This window comes from Erigeron canadensis, chromosome 9 (genome assembly GCF_010389155.1).
Source record: "Erigeron canadensis isolate Cc75 chromosome 9, C_canadensis_v1, whole genome shotgun sequence".
Lineage (NCBI taxonomy): Eukaryota > Viridiplantae > Streptophyta > Magnoliopsida > Asterales > Asteraceae > Erigeron > Erigeron canadensis.
In genome coordinates, this window is record NC_057769.1 from 15,652,286 (window position 1) to 15,676,298 (window position 24,013).

The window sequence follows — 24,013 nt, forward strand, 5'->3', positions numbered from 1 at the left end:
CATGAGCAGCATTGACAACAGATTCTAATTGCTTAACTTGTTCATTCTTTTGTTCAATTTCATCAAACATTCGATTAACAATTTTGCAAACATGAACAATAGTATGTAGAGAGTAAGATACCTGTTGATCTGCTTCTTTGCAGTTTGCCATGTAAGCAACAAAGTCATCCACACTCATGCCTGCAGGAATTTCATACTCCTTCATCTGCTCTTCAATTGTCTTTTCACCTCTCCAGAATCTTTCATATCATCAACCTCAACCTCTTCATCAGACTCAGAATCAGTATCATATACCTCAGCAGAAGATTCCATGTTCGAGCTTTGAACATTTTCATACAAATGCTCATCATTGTGGTAAACTGTGGTGTCCAAGAAATCATCAACAGAATCTACTATCTTAGCCATATCATCAACTATTTCAGCCAGATAAGCATTATTGGTCTCATCCTGTGGAAGATTCCAAACATAAGAACCATCAAGTTGAGCAGCTACGATAGCCTTGTCATTGCCATTTCCAGTAGTATCATCAGTCAACAAGAGAGCTTTGCTTGTATTCTGATTAAATGGACGATTACCACCTCTATCTTCACGTGTAGGGGTAATATTGACATCTCTCTTTGGTCGTTGACATTCTTTGGCAAAATGTCCAAAGCCATCGCAGTTATAACACTTAACCTTTGACTTGTCGAAGCCCTGAGTACCCCCAATAAGCTTTCTACCTGTTCTTTGCATAAACAGTTGCACTATCCTGGTGATCATCGCCAAATTCCATTTCAGATCCAACATCATCTGGATCTATTTAGTCATAATCTTCATCAATGAGTGCTGGATCTGTGATCCTTCCTACAACAAAAGCTTCATGTGCAGCACACATTGCGGCAAATACATTCATCCTTCCCTCAACAGATTTCATATCCATGGGCATAGACTTGTAACCAGCAGAGGTAGATGAAATGTTACCAAACGTCATATTTCCAGGCTTTGCACTCTCATTAGACTTTCTAGCCTTGTAACCAGCATCAGAAGCCATGAACCCAGCAGAATCATCTCCATCCATAACACAATTAGAACTCTCTTTCGTGCCAGAAGTACCAACCCCAAAAAAGAATGCATTAACATCAGCTGTCAGATTTTTCATAGTGGCATGATAAAGAGATGGATCTTGTGTGAAGTTGTCTTGGAGATCCTTTGCCTTATCCTTCATTTCTCTGTTTCTTAATGTGGATATAACACCGTCTATATGAAGAGATGCATAATCTGCTCTTTCTTGCAATCCATGACGAAACTCTTTATAAGCTTTCGGCAAGCCATCCAGGAATTTATCCACTATCTCAGTAGGAGTGTACTTAAGATCGAAATAAGCTAACTCAGCAAGAAGATGTTGAAATCTCAATATAAGATCCTCAACTTGTTCGGTCTTGTACTCCTGTTTAGGAAACAGGTGCACTAATTCTTGAGGAATGCACATCCGAAGAGTAGAAAGAGCCTTAACTTCAATAGCATACATAGATTTTTCTTCTCCTTTTAACTCTCCTACCTTGTAATTAGTTGTAACACCGTTTACAGTAAGAGTTGGCCATTCATATCCTTCGGTGATCGTTATCCACATGTTCAAATCTTCTCGTTGAATATAATCTTCAAATCGGCCTCTCCACGCCCAGAAGTCAGCCAATGAAACTAACTTCGGTGGAGAATTAGTACGTCCAACGAGATGATCATGATAGACAAGAGAATTCAGGTATTGTGCAACAGCAGTATTGGTTGAAGAGGAAGCCATTGTGTAAATTCGTTAGCTGCAACTTAACGAAAATAGGATTAAATTCGTTTGAAGGAAAGAAACGAAGATAAGTCTAACTTCGTTTGAAGGAATTGAACGAAGATAAGGCTAAATTCGTAAGGTGAAGATGAACGAAGGTAACTTTAAATTCGTTAGAAGGAACTTAACGAAAATAAAGCTAAATACGTTTGAAGAGATTGTAAACGAAGATGAGGTTAAGTTCATTTGCTAAATTCGTTTGAGAAAACGAACTTAGCAACTGTTAGGGTGTCGGGAGGTTTTTGAGAGAAAATAATCAAACAAACGATCTCGAACCCATCGATAAGATATCGAATGGCTCTGATACCACTTGTGAGTCCCTCGATAGCTACAGATCGCTCTCGAGATCGTCTATTGTTATGTCGTGAGTGCGGAATCCTCACGAGATAACTAGTTTGATTAGTAATCGTGTATATCGCTAATTATCAAGTAAATAATCAGCCATGTGACACTATATTCGTTTCTATATGCTATAGAACGAACTTAGTGGTCTGGTGTATGTGTATGTCGAATGTGTTACCTCATTTTAGGGTATTCATTCGTATATATATGTTTCAGATCGAAACTGGGCTTGCTGGGCTTTGTTCTTACGAACTTAGCAGCCCAGCCCATGTAACGAAGTTAATCTTCGTTTGTACCAAACGAAGTTTATCTTCGTTTGCCTCTAACGAAGATATTCCGTATCTTCGTTAGATGTAATACTTGGTTACATTCCTAAGTGTTTCATCTTAAGGAATCCTAACACGTATTATGTTTGTACTTGTATAACACACAACAAACATCATACATAACATATATATAACACCAAAACATGTAATCGATCATTACCAAAACATAAAGTCCATAATCTATCAATTACATATATATAGATACGACATAAAATAACATAATGTCTTAATCTAAAAGACAGATCAAATCTAAGTTGCTGTTGTCACATCAACGTGCATCAACAGATATTTTGATGTATTGTAATGCAAACTTACATTAAAATGATTTGCATTGTTGAGTTAAACATCAATGAAGAAATGATCGATTTTATGTCAAGATAATAATGTAAGATTTATTTTATACATTATTGTAATGATAAGTTAGTACAGATGATTTACGATAGCATATTCAAGTAGATACAGGTTCTTAGTAACGAGTATCTACAGGTTTATGTTTCTGGAATTTTTCCTTGTTTGCATTTCTGGAAAATTCGTGAAATTTGGCTAAGGAATGAAGCTTATGTGGTTTAAAATCTGAAAATTCAAAATCACCTCGTGCTGACGTCAGCATGCCTCGCGCTGACGTCATCACGAAGCCCACGAACTGCGTGTTCAGCCCGGCCCATGTGGATTCAAATATATATATGGGTTATTACTATTCATTAATTACCAATTGCTCGAAATTAACCCTAAGTAAATCACACGAACTTCGTCTCCTTCGTGCTACTATTCATTCGCACTTCTTTCGATCGATTTCATCCTTTTTCTTGATTATTATCCAGATTTGTTGGTAATTTCATTATCTAGGATAGTGAATTGATGGTTTAACCCCAAAACTTATACGATTTAAGTCGGTATAATGCCCGATTTTCGATTTTTACCTCGCGTGAATAGTAACTCGGACGAACCACGAATTAGATCTTTGATTTTTGATGATTTGGACTTAAATTGGACTTAAAATTAGATTAATTGACGTTTAAACATGTTAAATCTAACAGAAAATTTAGTAAACAATTGATAAATCAAGATTAATTGAAGTATTTATGGTTCGGTCACTATTCACATGAAGCACGAAGAACATTCACTTCGTGCTTACTTAATTCGAATTTAAATCAGTTTCTGGGCATGTAATCGAAGTACAACAAGTCCAAGTTGATGATATGCATTGATTTTGATCAATTTTAACATCAAGTGGAGATGTTTTTACTTCGTGTTCTGGGTTCATGCTTGGCTCGTGCTGACGTCACGACGAGGGAAATTCTCCTCGTGATGACGTCATTACGAAGCAGACGAGCCAAAACCCTAATTTTTATTTTTGTTTATTCTAACCTTTGTTATTCTTGTCGTTTTTGTTTGTTTTTGTGCAGGTTTGGCAGGACAAGGTAACAACGCTCGTGTGTTCGTCAAGGAGCACAATGTTGCACTCGATCTCAGCATTACACAGACGGGGTGCACTTCAGAGTTTCATGGTGTCCTACAGTTTCTTGCACGTTCTCGTGTTCATTTTGCTGTGACAGAGAACCCTCCGTTGGTGATAAGTCTCATTCAGGATTTTTGGAACTCAGCCCGTTCAGTGCAGATGGGTGCTCATACATACATTCGCACTACTGTTGGAGGACGTTCATTCTCATTTTCGGCTGGGGACTTACGGACAATTTTACACTTGGGTGATGTCACGATAGAGCAAGGTCCGACTGAGTTTTCTGATTATTTCTGCGACGGTGCTCTACGTCGTATGGGAGCTATTTCTCACCCATACTCCAGGAATCATCTTCGTGGCAAATGGAAGCTTCTTGCTTACTATTTGTTGAGGGCCATTAGTCATCGGAGTACAGGCTATGACCAGATGAATATACAGAATGCTTCTCAGATGGTTGCCTTGGTGCTGAACAAGCCATATAGCTTCTCTCAGTACATTTTTGATAATTTGGAGAAGTAGTTGAGGTCATTTGGTACAGACAAGAAATTCTTTCTGTTTCCAAGATTTTTGATGATCATAATTCGTCACTTTGCAGCTGATTTGCCATTTGACGGTCCTACGTTCAATTTAGGTCGTCTTACTTATAAGGCATTTGTTGAAAGTATGAAGCACGTGTCGGGAAGAAATGTTCCGATTGAGGTTGATAATCCACCTCCGTTCGGACATTTGATTAATCCTAACTATGTTGCACCTCGACAAGGTTGGGAGGATGAAGAACCCGTTGCTGCTGCTGCTGGTGGTGATGATCAGGCTCAAGAAGATCCTCATGAAGAACGAGCTGATCAGTTTGAGGGACTAAATGATGTTCCTCTGTATGTTGGTGGTCTAGAGCATGATTCTGATATGGATGCTCTCATGGAGGATATTGATGATCCTACAAATCTTGTACCACCATCTACTGGAGTCTCTACTTCTACCTCTGCTCCAGTTGATGTTGATGTTGGTCCTTTTGAAGTCCCTGTTAATGTTGTTGAGGATTCAGAAGATGAAGAAGAGGAAGAAAGACTGCCGAAGCGAAGAAGAAGACATGCAAGATCTCAAGCTGAAGTTAATAGAGAGTTTGCTGCTTATTCTGAAGCCATGGAGAGGTCTCATGCACCTACTATTGGTGATACTCCATTGGTTGCTTTAAGAGCTTCTGTCTCTGAGATTCCTGCTTCTGTGTCTGCTCCTTCTGCTGATGGTGTTGTTATTGGGGAGAGAAGGTCGAGACCAAAGTTTATTATAAGAGGAATTGGTTCTCGTGCACAAGTTGTCACTGAGGCTACAACTGTTACGATTCCTGCTGCTCCGGAGTCTACAGTTCGTCAAGAGCCAGATCCGACACTTGTTGATCCTAGGCCTTCGTCTGCTCCTATTCAGGCAACAGTTCCTGTTTCTACTATCATGGGACGTCTGTTGGCTCCTCTGCAAAGACCACAGATGCCTCCCACAGGAACTTCTAGTGCTCGTATGCCTTCGTTTGAAGCTACCATGCCACTTCAGGCCTCTACATCCGATGTTGCTTCTACGTCACGTCCAGTTGCTCCAGTTCAAGTGTAGCTGAGTCGTTTATTTTCAGAGAAGAAGATGTTGGAGATGAGGGTTACAGCTTTGGAGAGTCAGCTAAAGCTCCACGCTGCTAAGCATCAGGAAGAGATGGACATGATGATAGCTCTTGTTCTATCCCTTGGTTCTAGACTTGACCAATTCTTGGCTCAAGGGGGAGATAAAGATGGTTGTAAGGATGATGAGCTTGCTAAGAAGACAAGAGATGATGATCATGATGATCAAGATCGAGCTCAAGATCCAAATCAACAACAAACAGATGGTGAGCCAGAGAATAGAGGTCAAGATCAAGATGCTGCTGATGATGTTATCGATACAGAGACTGCAAACATTCAGGGGGAGTCATCAAGACAAATAGAGTCAGAGAATGCTGGTACAGCTGGTGCTAGTACTTCTAGGATTCAAGATAAAGGAAAAGTTGTGATGACCGCTCCAGATGCAGATCCTGATGATCCAGATAACAATGATGATGGGGATGATTCCAATTCAGGTAACTCCGCTAATTCTGATAGAATAGAAAGGGAGATAGTGAATGATCCTCATAATCATTTCGAAAAAGAAAATCTTAGCAAAGGAAAATCTACTCAGGATAGTGAGTCAAGTAAGACTGATTCTACTACCAATGCCTCTACAGAGTCAGATTTGCACCCATTAATTGTGCATAGACTAGAAAAAAGATTGGGTTATGATCCACAAGCTCATATGAGAGCTAGAGCAGAGATTATGGATTATGATAATTATTATGATCCAGGATCACTTAGGGATCAAATGAAAGAACAGTCAGGGTTAACTCATACATATTCGGAGTTAGAGTCAGATTCGGATTCAGATTCGGATTATGAACCTTAGTGCTAATGATTTTTATTTTTGTTTTTGTAATAGTTATAAGATAAATATGAATGTATGTGTTACATTATATTTATGATATAATATTATTGATGTAAGTTAAAATAGATAAAGATTATAAGATAAATATAAATGTAATTGTTACATTATATTTATGATATAGTATTATTTATTTTAATTTCTTTTATGTATTTATACTATGTTATTATGTCTTGACTTATGATTTATGTTCTTTATCTTTGTATATGTAACTCGTTTGAAGTGCAGATAAGCTTCAAAGGATAGGTGCATTGGACGATCTTGATACTGAAGAAGATCTAGAAAGTATCGATGATGAAGATTTGGAAGAAGGAGAGTTCATTACTTCGGAAGCTGACAGAAGAAGGTTGCTTCAGACACCTTATGACTTTGATCGTGTCTTTAATGGAAATGAAGTCATTCAAGTTGAACCAATAGCTGAAGTAGAACATCTCAATCTCAATCCAATTAGAGATAGTCCAGATGAACCTAAGAATGCTGCAAGGTTGAGATTTGCTGTATATGCAAACATAGTTGATGAAGGACATGATAATATTTTTTATCTATACTGGAATATAGATGCTACATGAGAGGTTGACCTTGGAAGATTTAATATACCTCCGGTGCAGCAAGATCATGAGTTTATTATTAATAAACTAATTCCAGGTTATAGAGGACATACTGGTTTGATGATAAGTGATGCGTATAAACCATCAATGTTTTGGGAATATGTCTCAGACAAGGATGCACCCAAATACTTCTCAGTGATACAAAGTTGGTTCTATGATCACAGAATCAAATTGTTTATTATCAAGATAAGGAGGGTTGCCAGTACATGTCAATAAGTCAAAGACACTTCCACTCTCTTAGTGATTCTGACATGATAGATTTGGGAAGACGCTGGTTCGTTAATCTTCAGAGCAATGGACTTGCAGATTTCTACTGGAATAGATTCAGAGATGAAAGAATCAAGTATTTCAGTGCTAGAGGTCTGAAGCCAGAAGAAAGATTGATAAAGCCAACACCTTTGAAGAAAATTAAGAATCCAGATGGCACATTTCGGTTTGTCCAGAAAAGAATTAAATGTGTTAAGAAGGTTCCCGCTATCAGATGGGATCAAGATATGCTGACAGAGATGACATTTTGGCAGATAGATATCAACTCAAGCGAAGCACAGATGTTTGTTGATGATTTAGAAAAACAGATGTTGCTACGCATGTATGATCCGACGCAGGTTGTCAATTTGTCAAGAGGTGATCAAAGAAGACTTTTGGATACACCTTGCTCAGCTGTGGATTTTTGGAGAGTAGAGGAAAGACGCTATCGCAACATTCTCACACATTGTTTGCAAGAGAGAATTCATGCGAATAGCACCAGACTTTTATTTAACGGATAGCTTTGAAGTTCAAGTTTTGAAGACTTTAAAGAGATCTAGTTGCAATCGTCAAGGGGGAGTCTGTAGATGCAGATTCGTTAATCGCAACATAGATTTGATTATCGTTTATGTTTTAGGAACTATGTTTGTAATCATTTAAATAAGAACTTGTGTTGATATTTAATGATTACAGTTGAACTTCAATATTATATCTGTTTATGTTTTGTATTGTGTTTGTGTGTTATATATTGTTTTGCAGGTACAAGAACATAGAATCAAGGTTTATAAGTGTCGTAGAACACTTGAACGATGATTGGATGTTATGTACGAGTTAAACGAAGCAAAACAAAGAGTCAAGGGTCGTCCCTCGTGCTGACGTCATCAGCATGTAGGAACAACCTCGTGCTGACGTCAGCACGAGGTAATTCGATTGACTTATTGTTTCGGGCCTAATCTGCGATTAAGGCCTAAGCCCACACGATCCAATACTTAACTAGTATAAATACAAGACCTAATCTACGAAATTAGGTTAATGATTGACGAATTCTTGAGAGTTATTCACGAATTTAAGAGCTAAGGTTATTTTTTCCTTCGTGTGTTCTTCTACACGAACCACAAGCCTTGTGCATCTCCTTGGGTTGATTAATTACTTATGAATTAACAAAAGGCAATAGCAATCTAGTTATCTCAAGAGGATTCCGCACTCTTGACATAACGAATCAAATCTTATTACAATCCACGCAACGATAGGGCACCTTACAAACTTCCTCTAATTCTTGTTGTTCGCTTTTTCTTTGCCTGCAAAAATCAAGGTAAATTTGCATTGCTGGGGTTAATCCCTACGCGGTTACCTTGGGACTATTGAAAATATTAGTATTAATGGCCTTGCATTCCACAGTCTGGCCAGTTGCCAAGCTGAAGTCCCCATCAACTATTGCTTCGATGATGAGTCCAAGAATTCTACCATAAGGTATGGTAAAAGTCTTATTATTGACTCGGCCAACTAAGTCTCTAAAAATAAGTCCTGCATAATCTACTCTGGTCATAGTGACCAAAGAATGAAAAAGTTGTAATTCGAGGACATTAGGTTGATCAAAACTGCCTGCCTTCATTTGTAATGATTTACTTAAAGTACTAAGAAGATAATTACAAATGCCAATTAAATATTTCATTTTTACCACTGAAGCCAATGGACCAGAATATCCACAAATAAGTAAAGTATTTTTGGCTTCAGTGTGAGAAACGACATTTTCATAATCATCTTCAGGCATATAAGAGAGTTCAAAAGCAGACCTAAGTCTTCTTAAAGTGATGAATATCTGTTTCTTACCATTAAGGATGGTGCCTCGAATTACGGCATGTCCTTTCTTCGTCTGTCCCACCACACACCTCGCCCAACACCACATCCGACTTCTCAATCAATATCTTGCCAAAGGGATGATGCCATAAAAAGGCAACAACTTCATCATAAGCTTCTGCCCAAGAAGGAGGATGAACATTGGCAGAGACAAGATTGACGATCTTGATTTTACCAGTATCAAGATTAGCCGGGCTAACAACCACATCAGAACCCACAACATAGAGTTGAAGCTTGATCGCGCTTACCGGAGCTGGGTGTTGAAACCCAGATTTAGAAGAAGAATCATTATTATTGTTGTTTGAGTTACTAACAGATTTAGACGAAAATGATGAAGAAGCCATTTTATTATACTTAAAACTGAAGAAAATATTATAGAAGATTGAGTTAATTTCAATGGAACAGAAAACAGATTGGAGAAAAATAAGAAAGTATGAAGTAAAAGTGCAATTGATTTGGGATTCAGGTTAAAATGAGTATATATATATATATATTCGGATAAAATAGATATATATTTAAAATAATCGTTTGGAGGGAAAGAGAGAGAACTAATGTGATTGGGTGAAAACAGCTAGTGGAGGGCACTTTTGCAGTAAAAGTCCGTTGCCTCCACACGTGTCACTCACTCATTCACCAGAAGAAGGATAAATAAGTTAAACTAAATAAAATAATCTAAATAATAAAACGCACTGAGACATTTAATAATAAAAACAACTCCCAAGCTGGGTCAGACTCAGCTTACCCATTTTAACTTGATTTTTACCAAGTAAATACAGGTAGTCCGTGTCAAACACAGCTTGCCCTTAAAACTTTAACAAAATTCAAAGGGGTTGAATTTATCATTACTTATCACACTGCCCTTTTACATATTTAGCATACCCAGCTTACTTATTAGATAATTGAACCTGTTTTCATCCAAAGGCTTGGTGAACAAGTCAACAAGCTGATTCTCAGTTGGAATGAAGTGTAGTTCAACATCTTCCTTCATCACATGATCTCTGATGAATTGATATCTGATATCGATGTGCTTGGTCCTAGAATGAAGTACAGGATTGTTGGAGATTGCTATGGCACTTGTATTGTCACAAAATATTGGAGTTTTTGAGGCTGACACCATAGTCTTGAAGTTGAAATTGCATCCACGAAACTTGTGAACAACAACTTCCAGTAGCAACATATTCGGCTTCTGCAGTGGAGATAGAAACTGAATGTTGCTTCTTACTAGACTAGGTTACAAGTCGGTTGCCAAGCAATTGACAAGCTCCAGAAGTACTTTTTTTATCAATCTTGCATCCTGCAAAGTCAGAATCTGAATAGCCAATTAGATCAAATCCAGAGTCTTTGGGATACCAACGACCCAGATTGGGACTACCTTTAAGGTATCTAAAGATTCTCTTCACAGCTTTAAGATGTGATTCTTTAGGATTAGCCTGATATCTTGCACATAAACATGTAGCAAACATAATATCTGGTCTACTGGCAGTCAAATAAAGTAGAGAGCATGTCATACCCCTATAAGCAGTGACATCAGTGGGTTTTCCACTTTTATCTTCACTATGCTTATCATCAGTTCCCATAGGAGTTTTCATAGGTGAGCAATCACTAAAACCAAATTTGTTTAGTAAATCTTTAAAATATTTTCCTTGATTTATAAAAATACCATTTTTGGTTTGTTTAACTTATAAACAAAGAAAATAGTTAAGTTCTCCCATCATGCTCATCTCATACTTTTTAGACATTAATTCAGAAAACTTTTTGCAAAGTCTTTCACTGCTAGAACCAAAAATTATGTCATCTACATAAATTTGTACAAGTAGAATATCACCATTATATTTTCTCACAAATAAGGTCTTGTCAACATTACCTCTTTTGAATTTAGTTTCAAGTAGAAATTTGGACAAAGTATCATACCATGCTCTTGGAGCTTGTTTGAGACCATGGAGAGCCTTGTCAAGCTTAAACACATGATTAAGAAACTATGAACTTTCAAAACCTGGAGGTTGTTCAACATAGACTTCTTCTTCCAATTTCCCATTTAGAAATGCACTTTTCACATCCATTTGATAAACCTTAAATCCCTTGTGTACAGAATAAGCCAAGAACATTCTGATGGCTTCCAGTCTTGCTATAGGAGCAAAGGTTTCATCATAATCAATTCCATCTTCTTGTCTGTATCCAAGAGCTACTAATCTTGCTTTGTTTCTGGTCATAACTCCTCTTTCATCCATCTTATTTCTATAGACCCACTTGGTTCCAATCACAGTCTTAGAATGATGAGGTCTTGGAACAAGTTCCCAAACCTTGTTTCTCTCAAACTGTGTTAGTTCATCTTGCATTGTATTTACCCAAGAGGGATCTGACAGAGCCTTAGCAACATCAGTTGGCTCCATTTTACTAACAAAATTGACAAACATGCAGAAATTGTCGGTTGCCTTTCTTCTTGTTTTTACACCAGATAATGGATCACCAATGATTTGGTTGATTGGATGACTCCTTGTCCATTTAGTAACATGATGGGTATTATTTGATTCTTGGACAATGGGCTGACTTACATTAGTCGTTCCAGCTTGATCATTTTGAGGAATCAAATGATCAGCTTGGATTGAAGTTGATGGAACAGAGTCAGCTTGGGAGTCATTCACTGTAATATTTTCTTGAGGAGAAGGATCAGCTTGCACATTTTTAAAAAATAGTAACTCTTCTTCTTCAAATATTTGCTCCCCCTGAGTTTGAGCATTCTTATCTTCAACTGGTGGATTAGAGGGAGGCTTATTTTCAGGAACAACCAGTTCTTCAAAATCAATATTGTCATCTTCAAGTGGAGAGCAGTCTGGCTTGGAGCAACCTTCATTAATTCTCACATTTATAGAGTTTTCAATAGTTTTAGTTCTTTTATTGTACACTTTGTAGGCCTTCATCATTGTGGCATATCCAAGTAGGATACCTTCATCTGCTTTCTCATCAAATATTCCAAGATGGTCTTTTTGATGTAAAATAAAGCAAGGACTTCCAAACATTCTTAGGAAACCAATCTCTGGTTCCCCACCCCCCCCCCCCTTGAGAAGTTCATATGAAATCTTCTCGTGTCTTTTCACAATGAGAGATCTGTTTTGAGTGAAGCAAGCTGTGTGAATTGCTTCAACCCAAAAATGAGCTTTGACATTGTTTTGTGTCATCATGGATCTGGCAGCTTCAATAAGAGTTCTGTTTCTTCTTTCTGCAACACCATTCTGTTGAGGAGTTCTTACTGCTAAGTAAACTTGTGAAATACCTTTCTCACTGCAAAATGAATTAAGTGTGACATTTTTAAATTCAGTTCCATTGTCACTTCTTAACTGCCTAACAGGCCTTTTGTAGAGTATTTCAGCTTGCTTAATGAAATGAATAATACTGTCAGCAGCATCATTTTTGTGCTTTAGAAAGAAAACCCAGGTATATCTTGAATATTCATCAACAATGACCAACGTATATCTCATTCTAGTGAATGAGGGAGTACTTATTGGTCCAAACAGATCCATATGCAGCAAATCCAAACAACTATCAATGGTTGAGCAAGTTTTTGATTTGAATGAAGCTTTGTATTTCTTTCCTATCTCACAAGGACCACACAGCTTGTCCTTCTCATACTTAATCACAGGAAGACCAGACACCAACTCTTTCTTACACAATTTGTTGATGTCTTTGAAATTCATATGAGACAGCCTCTTATGACACAACCAATTTAGCTCATCTTGAGTCTTTGACATGAAACAGACTTCTTTTGTGACAGTCGGATTTCTCATGTCAAATGAATATAAAGACTCATCTCTGTTTGCAACTAACACCACATTGCCTTCTAAATCTAAAACTATACCCTTATCAGAACGAAATCTTACTTCATAGCCAGCATCACACAATTGACTCACACTTATCAAATTGTGCTTCAGATCGTTCACATAAGACACCCTTCTGAAGGTAAGGGGACCATTTGAAAGAATACCAAATCCTTCTGTTCTTCCTTGGGAATCATCTCCAAATGTAACACTAGGACCAGCACTTGTCCTAAAGTTACATAGCAGGGACTTACATCCGGTCATATGCTTGGAACACCCACTGTCCAAGTGCCAGGTATGTGCATCATGATAGCCCTGTATTTTCAATAAGATATTAGTTCATTTTGGGAACCCGATGGGTTCACCAGAGCTAACCACAGGGTCTGACTCAGATTGGGAAATAGAACTAATATTCTTATCACATTTAGAAACCCATTGTTGCTTAAGCTGACCCTTGCCAGATTTGAAATTCTTTCTTGCAACATTTAGAGTTTCCTTTTGAACAAAACCTTTGCCTACTCCAGATTTCTTACATTCAGACCTTAATTTACTTTGATCAACAATATTTGAATTAGACACACTTGCAAGTAAATTAGTATCATTTGAAATCTTACCTTTTCTTGACTCAACATATTTAGAAATTATTTTGTCAGAGTCAGATTTGAGGTGGTTTGGATTAGACACGGATTCGGTTGGTAAACATTTCCATTTGAAACAGACTTCTCATTCTTCAGAATTTTGCTCTTTTCTTTTGGAGCAATATGATCTCTAATTTTCCTTTTGTTTCTTTTTGATTCACCATTGTTTGACTTAAATTTTGAATTTGACACAGATTGGGTAATTGACAATTTTGATAAATCAAGAGTTTTCTCAAGTTTTAATTCAATTACCCTATCAGATTCAGACACAGCTTCAGCAATGGGTTGACCAACTTTCTCAGGATCATTAAACCCAATACCAGACTTCTGAACCAATATAATTAGTTTAGAGTTCTTTCCCTTGGTTTGTATCTTGGGTGGTGAAGGAGGCTGATAACAAGGTTCCATGGCACAGACTTCACTGATAGCAATAGCTCTATCATAGTCACCATAAAAAATAGCTTGAACTTAATGAGGAACTTGCACATTAACACATTTAGCAACTCTTTTAGAGCCAGTACACCATGATTCAGTTATGTGCTTGATTTTCAAAAACTTTTCTTCTGAATTTTTAGCTTCAGTAACCAAAATCGCATTTAAATGTTTTTGAGCCTTTATTTCAGATTCAAGTTTTTCAATGGTGAAATTCTTTGAGCTGACTTCTTGTTTCAAAATTGAGATTTCCTTTTTCAGTTTTTGATTAAAATGTTTTTGCAAAAGAACCTCATCACCAAGTCTATTTAACCTTGACAGCTTTTCATTATCACACAGATTAGAAAAAATATTTACCTCAGGTGGAGCAGTCTGACTTGAAGAAACCTTGTGAGCTGACTCAGATTGCTGTTGAATTTTGACAAGGTCTTCAGCAAATTTTTGAGTAACTTCTTTAGCCATAAAGCATTTGGCATCCTTATATTTTTCATCATCAGAGGATGTAGCACTTTCAGCCCAATCTTTGGCTATCAAACTCTTCTCATCTTTTTCAACTTTCTTACTCAGCTCAGCCACTAGTGCTTTCAAAGCCTTGTATTTGGTCTTGAGCTTTGAGTATTTTTCATTTCTTCCACCTTTGGATGACACAGCTTGAGAAGACTCCTTTGATCTGCAATCACCAGCCATGTGTCCAGGCTTACCACACTTGTAGCAAGTGACCTTGGACAAGTCAAATGGCTTCTTGGTCTTTTCAGCTTGCCCACTTCTGCCTTTTCCTTTGAATTTGTTGAACGATCTCCTTCTTATCCTTTCAACTAACAAAGCCACTTCATTGGCTAAATCTTCACCATCAGATTCATCACAATCAGACTCAGAACAAACAGAATTAGTGTTAGAAATCACATGTACAGATTCATTGATGCATGGAATGATCTCATTAGAAATTGATCTAGGGTGTTCAGTCATAGATGCAACAAGTGCACTAGCAGGCTGACTATAAGAATCACCCATAGCAATTAGTTTCTCAGCTTCTGAACATTCTTGATTATGAAGTCAACCAAAAAGTCCAGGGAGATCAAGATCTTTATACACAAAACTTAGTTTCACAAAAGAAATATAATTATTCCATTTAGGTGGTAATGAATCAAGAAATTTACTCTTCAACACATCAGTTTTCTTGGTAATTCCAACAGCAGCTAAATCATTTACTAAAGCATTAAAGCGGGTATGGGTGTCAGTCAAGGATTCATTTCTTAATGAGAAAAATCTCTCATACCTCCTAGTGAGAGTAGTAATGGTAGATTCCATGGAGGTAGAGCAACCCTCTAACATGACAGTCAATGTATCTCACATTTTCTTTGCTGTAGAACACATTTTAATTGAATGGTAAATGTCTTTAGGCACAACTTGGACAATGAAATTTCGGGCTTTCACATCCAAGTTGGCTAATCTCCTATCCTCATCCCCCCAATCTGCCTTGTCCTTAATTATGGATTTAACTGTGGCAGGAATGGTTGGGTTACCTTCCCTGACCACACCATCAACCACAACAGTCGATGTAGGAACATAAGGACCATCCACAAGGATGTCAGGCATATTTTTGTCAATGGATTCAAGGAACAAAGACATACGACCTTTCCACCCACTGAAATCATCTTTATCAAACACGGGTGGTCGGGTAGATAAACCATTATCTACAACTGATGACATTATGCTTTACTTTTAAGGAAAATAAGCAACGATCAAGTCAAGTTAATTCTTAACCTGGCTCTGATACCACTTGTATAGTTCGAGAGGTGTAACAAAATACCAAGGTATAATGTACACAAATAGTTGTAGAGGGGGGTGAATACAACTTTTCGGTTTTCCTTAGCTAGACTTTAAGAAAATAGTTTTAGAGATTCAGATATATATATATATATATAATATCGAAAGTAGGAATCAATAAAACAGTAAAGCAGAAATAAACATTCTTAGACACAGATTGCGTTTTTCAAATGTAATCCTTTATTAAGAAATAAACTATACAAAGAATTACAGGGTTGTTGCGGAAACAAGATAACCTACAATATCTAAACAACCCTTTGAAATGACAAACAACAATCAATAGGTTCTTGCTCAAGAGAAGCAGCCTAAGTTGTCTTCTCACAGGCTAAGCTGTGTGTAAGAGCAGAGATAACTTTTATGAAGAATGATTCAAAGGAATGTCACCCATATGCCTTCAAGGATTGTAGCTTTTAAAGGCGAAAGCTTCAGTCTCTCTTGGTGTCCAAATAAGCCACGTATAAGAAATTTGTTCGACGATCAAAGGAAAATTAGAACGTGCCTTCATCGTACTTGTGGTCCCCAAACCTGTAGCACGATATTTTGATCGTCCAATGAGAGTATGGACACGCATATGTAAATAAACCACCAACCTAGATTTTAGGAATCTTCCTTGTCACGTCATACGTCTTTATCAACAAATCCAGGTTGTAACCTTCACTTGATTGTCAGACACAGATTGCTCGTTTGTCAAGAGCAAATCTGTCTAAGTGTTTCCAAGTTGACTGCTAATCCCAAGTTGTCTTCCACCAACAACTTGATCTTCTATCTTCAATCCTCCTCTTCGACTTGGATTGAATGTTGTTACCAATTTGATGCAGCTTGAACAACACTTGCTTCCATAAGATATTACAATTACAAAGTATAAAGCGTAATCTGGGTCAGTTACAGATCGCAAGCTGTGTCAGCTTAGTCTAACCCAGATTACAATACATGAACCAAAAGATTTACAAGTGTTTTCATACAGATTTGTCATCATTAAATTTACAGCATTCATTGGGACTCAACACATGTTCACTATTCAAGTAGGTGCTGAGAGATTTACCCTTTCATAATGAAAAGATAAAAACAATCAATAATTTATGAAGACATTACCGAATGTTGAAATCATTCCAAGAATAACTAAAAATCGAATACAGAATGATGAAATAAATCCAATCTTGTTCTTGATCTTCAAAGATGATTCTCCAGATGATAAACCCCTCAAAAGACTCTTAAAATGGCCGGAAAGTAAAAAGGTAGGTTAAGGAATGTTTATGCAAGCTATTTATAGTTTCCAAAAAACTTTTCCAGATTCGGCACCAATTGCGGCGCAACTTGGGTAGTTGCGGCGCAAATGGCTTTGACCGCTCTTCTCTTTGACTTTTGTTGACTTGAGGCTGGCTGGATGTGAAGTCCCTCATTCGATGGTTTAACCCACAAGTGTAGAATAACAAGGTCAAGTATGCACTAGATTGGACTAGTATTGCTTTGAATATAAATGCAATTATATAAATAAAGCAATAAAGACTTGAGCAATAAATAAGTAACAAGTATGTAAATGGTGGAACACAAATGTAATTTTCAAGTGTATTTTATTTATTGATGTTAAATAAAATACAAGGTTGTTTCGGAAACTAGATATTACAAAGTAAGTATCTAAATAACCTTATGAATTAAAAGTGATCTAATATTTGTTAAATAAACTCCTTTGATCGAAATACTTAAAGGTGTGGAGTATAACCATTTAGATCGAATATTTACGCAAAAACACCAAATTGCAAAAGTGATTTGGACGAGGGAAATGACTTAGTATTTATAGGCAAAAAGAATAAATATAATATTTTTTGTTGCCGTACAGATATGGTTACATTCATTTAGGGTATGTTCTTGAGTTTTGTTTTGAAAGGAAAGGAAAAGATTGTAAAGGATTTTAAAAATATTTGGGTTCTTGAGTTTTATTTAAGGGAAGAAGAGAAAAGAAGGGAAAAGATTTGGAAGGAGAATTCTATAGAATTTGTTAAAGATATTTTCCTCCCACTTTTGGGATGATTTGGAAGGAAGGAAACTCTACCCCTTCTCTTCCATTCATCCCTCTTCTCTTCTTTCCCCTTCCTTTACATATAAACTCAAGAACACAGGCTTAAGGAAACAACTTCAATTCCTTAAATGTATTGGTTAAAGTATAAGGATAAAATCACATTGATAGTGACTTGTCAACCTTTTAACCAACCAACTTTACACGCGTGGTAAGCTTTTAACAAAGGACAAATAGATTGTCCGGATAAAAGTGTAACACCCGTCATTTTAAAAACCTGGATTTTCAAAAAACTTTGTCAAACGGCGTTCAACATTTGCGGAAACGTACATATAAAACTGCTCCATCCATAACCGGATGATACCTTTCATAAATTGGTGTTACTAAATTGTATCGTCACAACATTAAATGATAAATCCAAGTTATGGCGCCAAAATAAATGATATACATCTACACATAAAACATAAGTCATTAATAAGTAGCCAAACATAAGTTTTCTACCCATCTCACGATCCACGCACTTCACTAGCTTATACCTGCTTATCCTGAAGGACACAACATTTTCATAAAAGCAAGTGTTAGCTAATAAAATTAGCTAAGTAAGATACACACATTTTGATAAAATGTTCTTCATTTTACTTTGATAAAACTTCGTCGAATTTACTTATCAAAACATAATCATAATACATATCATCCACAATAATCATATATCAACCCATATTTCCCTTTTCCCACATTGCATCACATTTCATTTCATATCAACATATACATCATGTCATCATATACTCGCATCTTAATCAATATCTTATATCATATCAATATAGACTTACCACTTAAACGTAACTTCATATCAAATCTTGGCATATCACACATATGTATAAGCACATCACACAAATCCACATAGTCACACATAAAAAGGTTCATCATCTTATAATGTGCCTAGCAATCCTCAATTCATCGTTATCAATCTTATTTTAATCTCAATCATCAATAATAGGTTATGCCATTTTCAATCATTAAGTACTGACTTATGTCACAAGTAAATCAATCACGGTTGTGCATAGGCGGTCATTCGACCTTTCAGGGAACCTTGCACCAGACATGATGGGTAATCCTTTCGGGGTCTATCGGCGTCGTTAAGGATAGGCATAACCAAATCCAAGAGAAATCCGTTTAGCAAAGCATGGTGATCGATCCTAACCATCCGGCAAACTCAAGCAATCGTGACCATGTCGTAAGGGGCATCATGACTACCCCGTCCGACCAACCGTAGCACACCAGCCCCTCCTAGGACTAGCATGGGTTAAGCTTAATACTTTTCAACCGTAAGTGTATACTCGAGTATTATCAACCGTATTTACCTTAAGAATTTGTCAACCGTTTCAATCGCATAGTTTTATCAACCGTTTCAATCTCATTTTAGGGCCCTTATCGTGCAACCGTGAATCGTGGCAATCCTACATGAGTCTGGTGTACTACATGTATAGGCCAATCAAACATCAAGCATGCCATCACAATCTTAATCAGCCATCCAAATCATAACAATATATCAACCGTAAGCAATCGAGTCAACATGTCAATCATCACAAGCTAAAGCATGCATTATATAATAACTAAAGATAACTAAGGCATAACATGCATAAAACTAACCATAAGCCCTCCCGAAGTTCCCATAACTTAACAAGCGTATGAAAGGGACTTTAACCATCGTTAATTATGAAAATGAAATTCTCGTTGTGTTCCTCGTGTCAAAAGGTAGTTATCTTACACATATCATCGCGAAGTAATTATAATCATCATACTTCATATGCACATATATACCTCTACTGTAAACGTCATCATAACAACATAGGTATTTTCAACATACATACATTCCCATATAACCTCCCACGTAACCCAGAAAACCCACACATATAAGATAATCCGATTAAGAGGTTAATGATAGAAAACTACTTTTGTTGTGCCTCCGGCGTGAGAAAAATCATGTATCTTACCTCAATGGTGTACTCAACAATCAAAATAGAGTTACCGTGCTTGAAAAGTGTTCTCGACAACCTAGAACAAATATAAGATCTGTTAGGTCCAGTTTAAGCTAAACTGGAGCTCTCCAGTGACATCTGGAGAGCATGAAGAATTGTCCGAAATATTAGAAGTCCAGTTGCATTGTACAGGTTTAGCAACTGATGACTTCCTCCAGTTGAGATCAGAAGACTAGAATCTGAAGACCTTCCAGTTGAAGTCAAAGACAACAAATGGAAGATAGAGATTGGCAATGGCAGCGAAGCCCAGTTGACAATCTACCAGATCAATCAACTGGAGAATCCTCCAGTGTAAATGCTCTTACAAAGCTTTACACTGATTACGAGGAGGACCTTTTTACTCTACATCTTTTAACCGGACAATGATATTGTCTTTGGATAAAGATACAAAGATGTAGAGGGGTTGAATAAAGTAACCTTTTGTCTTACTTTATTTAACACACACAAAGGATTATTTAAACAATACTTTTGTGTGCTGTCAACCATATTTGTACATCGAAGTTGAGATCCCCATGCTCAATCTTCGACTATAAATAGAGGTCCTTGCACAAGCTGTTTCAACAACTTTGCAAATACATATATTCTGCAATATTGGTGAACTTGTGCAATATTCTCTCAATCGCAAAAAGAAACATTTCACAACTCTAAGTGTTTCGATTGTTTAGGAGAATTTCCAAGTTTAGATCAATTGTAATTCATGGGTTGTTAGGATATTTACATTCTTGTATTATCTTGGTTCCGCAACAACCTTGTATTTTATTTAAACAAGTAATAAATAAAATACACTTGAAAATTACATATTGTCTCACCAGTTTATATACTCGTCATTTATATTATTGCATGTATTAATATTCTGTCACTTTAATACTTAATTCCAGTTAACCTGGTACACGATCAATCTAAACTGGTCACATCCAGATTAATTGATCGTGTTGCAAAGTTCACTCACCATCGACATAGAGGTGTCTTCAGCACCCATCTAGTAATAGTTGGGACTAAAAAGTGGTATCAGAGCAGGCAGGTTGAATTGTTTCAATTCTATAACCTAGGTCTGCTTCGATGGCTGCTGAAGGTGAGAATGGTTCTGGTCCTAGTGAATCTAATACTAACCCTCTTCCTCCTCCTCCTCCTCCTACTCCTGGAGCTAACCACGTTCATGTACATTACTCCAACTCTCCTGTTCCCAAATTCGATGGGAATGGTGAGACATTTGGTACATGGAAAGCTAGAATGCTTTTGCATTTTGGTGGGATAGAGAGGTATATGTTGAAAATCCTTAAGGATGGACCATATATTCCCATGTCCAGTGGTGTTAGCCCTCTTCTCGATCCCACTGGGAGAAGAGGCACCAGGGAGAAATCTGAAGAACATTGGTCAGATGAGGATCGCAGATTGGTTGATCTTGATACCAAATTGAAAAACATGATTCTTTCTGCTATACCTGAGGAACTAATTCCTACCCTTGTGCTATTTTCTAGTGCAAAATCTATGTGGGATGAATTAGTTCTCCAGTTTGAAGGAGGAAATGACACAATTGTCACTAGAAAGGTTGCTCTCAACAAGAAGTATGAATCCTTCTTTGCTCTTCCCAATGAAAGTTTGACTGGTACTTATACCAGATTTACTGGCCTAATTAATCAACTTAGAGGCTTGGGAGTGGAGAAGGATAAGGATATTCTTCTTGAAAAATTCTGTGATGTTTTGCCATCCAAATGGGCACACATGGTTCTTGTCTTAAGACAAGGAAAGACCTTGCATAGCCATACTCTTGCCTCTCTTTATGGAGCCTTCAGATTCACTGAAGATAATGATGCTGCAAGATTACTTGCTGAACAAGATGCTTTAAGCCATGCTCAGAGTTCCAAGGCTGCCAACTTTTCTGGGCAACCTTGTGCTGCTTTAATGTCTACTGAGAATGTCCAGTCACATTCTATGAAGGAAATGTTAAACAACTTTTTGAACTCTGGTCTAACCACTAATCTCAGTGATGGTTGTGAGGAAACTGACGATGATGATCTGGTTGCCATGATTGCTAAAACCTTTAATAGGTTTAAGCATAAATCTAATCGATTTAATGGGTCCAATAATGCTTCCAATTCAATCTCAATGGATAAGGCTAATCTTACCTGCTATAAATGTGGTAAGAAAGGCCATTTCATGAAGGAATGCAGATCTAGTCAGATGAACTACCAAACTGGTCCTATTGTCCCAAACTTTGTTAAAACTGATGATTATAAGGCCAAATACAAGAAACTTAAGGCCCAGATTGCTCTCATGTCTCTTGAACAAAATAATGAGAAGAAAAGAACAAGTGCATGATGGCTCAAACTGAAGGGAAATGGGAACTCTCTGATGATTCATCTGATGATGAAGAAGAGATTAGAGATATGTGTTTCATGGCATTGGAGAGTCAACAACCAGTGGTGAAGGATGATGTTGTGTCTAGAAGATAGGTTGATATCATTTTAAAGAAGGTAAGGGATTATGATATCGAAATTGATTCAGAACTGAAATTGGATATTGCTGAATCATTGAATGATGACTTGTTATTTGTTGAAACCATGAGAACTGACTGTGAAAGATATTTAGAAACAGTTTTGGTTGAATTAAACAACATGAAAAGTCAAGTAAATGATTTGCAAAGTGTCCAGTTGGCTCTTAAAGAGTCAGATTTGAAAAACGAGGCATTGGAAAGAGATAACCAAAAACTGAAATTTGATCTTGAAAAAGAACATATGGTTATTAATTCTTGGGTTCAAGCATCTGGTAAAAATTATGACGCTTTTTCTAAAACCATTGATGCTCAAAAAACTGCCTGGAAATCTGGTGATCTTCAGATGGCAGCTGTTTTACCCACAATTCACCAATTGCCAGAATCTGTTAAATTGAAACACCTTATGATTCCTCTGGCACAATCAAATCTGAATCCACTAAGACCAACCCTGTTGAGGTCAAAACTGGAGCCAAGAAGGCTAAAGCCCAGTTAAAAAGGAATATGATGACAATCCTTTACCTCATAAGTCAAGTGAGTCCTCAACTCTAAAGACTAAAACCCCCGCTGAGCCAAAGTCCAAAGGCCAGCAGCCTGAAGAAAAAACATTTTGGTAAAAATGGAAAATCAAATCCAAAATTTGTCAAGGCAGGTACAAAGTTGTACTGCCAGAATTAAGAATTTGGAAGGAGGTGCATCCTCTTCAGTTGTAAAACAAAAGATGAAACAATCTGCTCAAAAAGGAGCAAACTTAGAAAAGAAAAAGGAGGTCAATGTTCCACTAAAACCAATTGTCTTCACTCCGGAAACTGGAGAGAACCCTCCAGTTTCCTCATCCAGTTCAACACCCAGTCAAGTATCTGGGACTTCTCAGAAGAAGTCCAGTGGACCCATCAAGAAAAGATGGGTTCACAAAAATAACTAATCAATTACTTGGGTGTGCAGGGCGATCGTAAGAAGAATATTTGGTATCTGGACAGCGCAGCTGGCCGGACTATGACCGGATGTAAGCCCCTGCTGGAAGAATTCACTGTCTGCGATGGACCAGCGGTGACATTTGGTAATGATGGAAGTGGGAAAACTGAGGGATATGGTGTTGTTGACAATGGGCAGATTCAGTTCACTAAGGTTGCATTTGTCAATGGTTTGAAATATAACCTGATAAGTGTCAGTCAACTTTGTGATGATGGATATAGGGTACTGTTCGATATTGCTCAAGGCACTGTTTTTAACAAGGATTGGAAGGTAGTCATGATTGCACCAAGAAAAGGGAATGTGTACATGATGAACATGGAGCCTGCTCCAAAAGAGCATTGTTTCTATGTCAAGGCTGATGAGGACACCAACTGGCTGTGGCATAAACGATTATCCCATCTTAACTTCAAAAATATTAACAAGTTGTCAAGAAAGCAACTGGTTGATGGGATACCCTTGTTTTCCTTCAAAAAGGAGAAGCCATGTCCAGGGTGTGAAATGGGCAAAAAGAAAAGAGCCAGTTTCAAGACCAGGCAGAATTTCAGCATCACTGAACCTCTTCACATGCTTCATATGGATCTTTTTGGTCCAGTGAACGTTCAAACTAAAGCTGGTAAGAGATACACTTTAGTTGTGGT

General features: G+C 37.3%; 1 protein-coding gene across 1 annotated transcript; it reads right to left on the bottom strand.

Moving 5' to 3' along the window:
• Window positions 1–9,122: 9,122 nt before the first annotated feature.
• On the bottom strand, window positions 9,123–15,337 carry LOC122583266. The gene is made up of 7 exons (XM_043755690.1): window positions 15,187–15,337; window positions 14,078–15,069; window positions 13,850–13,987; window positions 12,658–13,274; window positions 11,163–12,426; window positions 10,053–10,333; window positions 9,123–9,507 (listed from the first exon to the last, which is right to left on the bottom strand). The coding sequence occupies exons 1-7, from the start codon at window positions 15,335–15,337 to the stop codon at window positions 9,123–9,125; spliced, it is 3,828 nt and encodes a 1,275-aa protein (XP_043611625.1).
• Window positions 15,338–24,013: the final 8,676 nt, after the last annotated feature.

Bases quoted from the DNA above. Each gene is read 5' to 3' on its own strand.
- LOC122583266 (XM_043755690.1), bottom strand. From the start codon at position 15,337: ATGGAATCTACCATTACTACTCTCACTAGGAGGTATGAGAGATTTTTC. The intron at 13,275-13,849 runs GTAATTGAATTA...TTGAAAATACAG, and splicing joins CTGTGTCTGAATCTGATAGG to GGCTATCATGATGCACATAC. The intron at 9,508-10,052 runs GTTCAATTATCT...TATTTTCTTCAG, and splicing joins AAGCCTTTGGATGAAAACAG to TTTTAAGTATAATAAAATGG.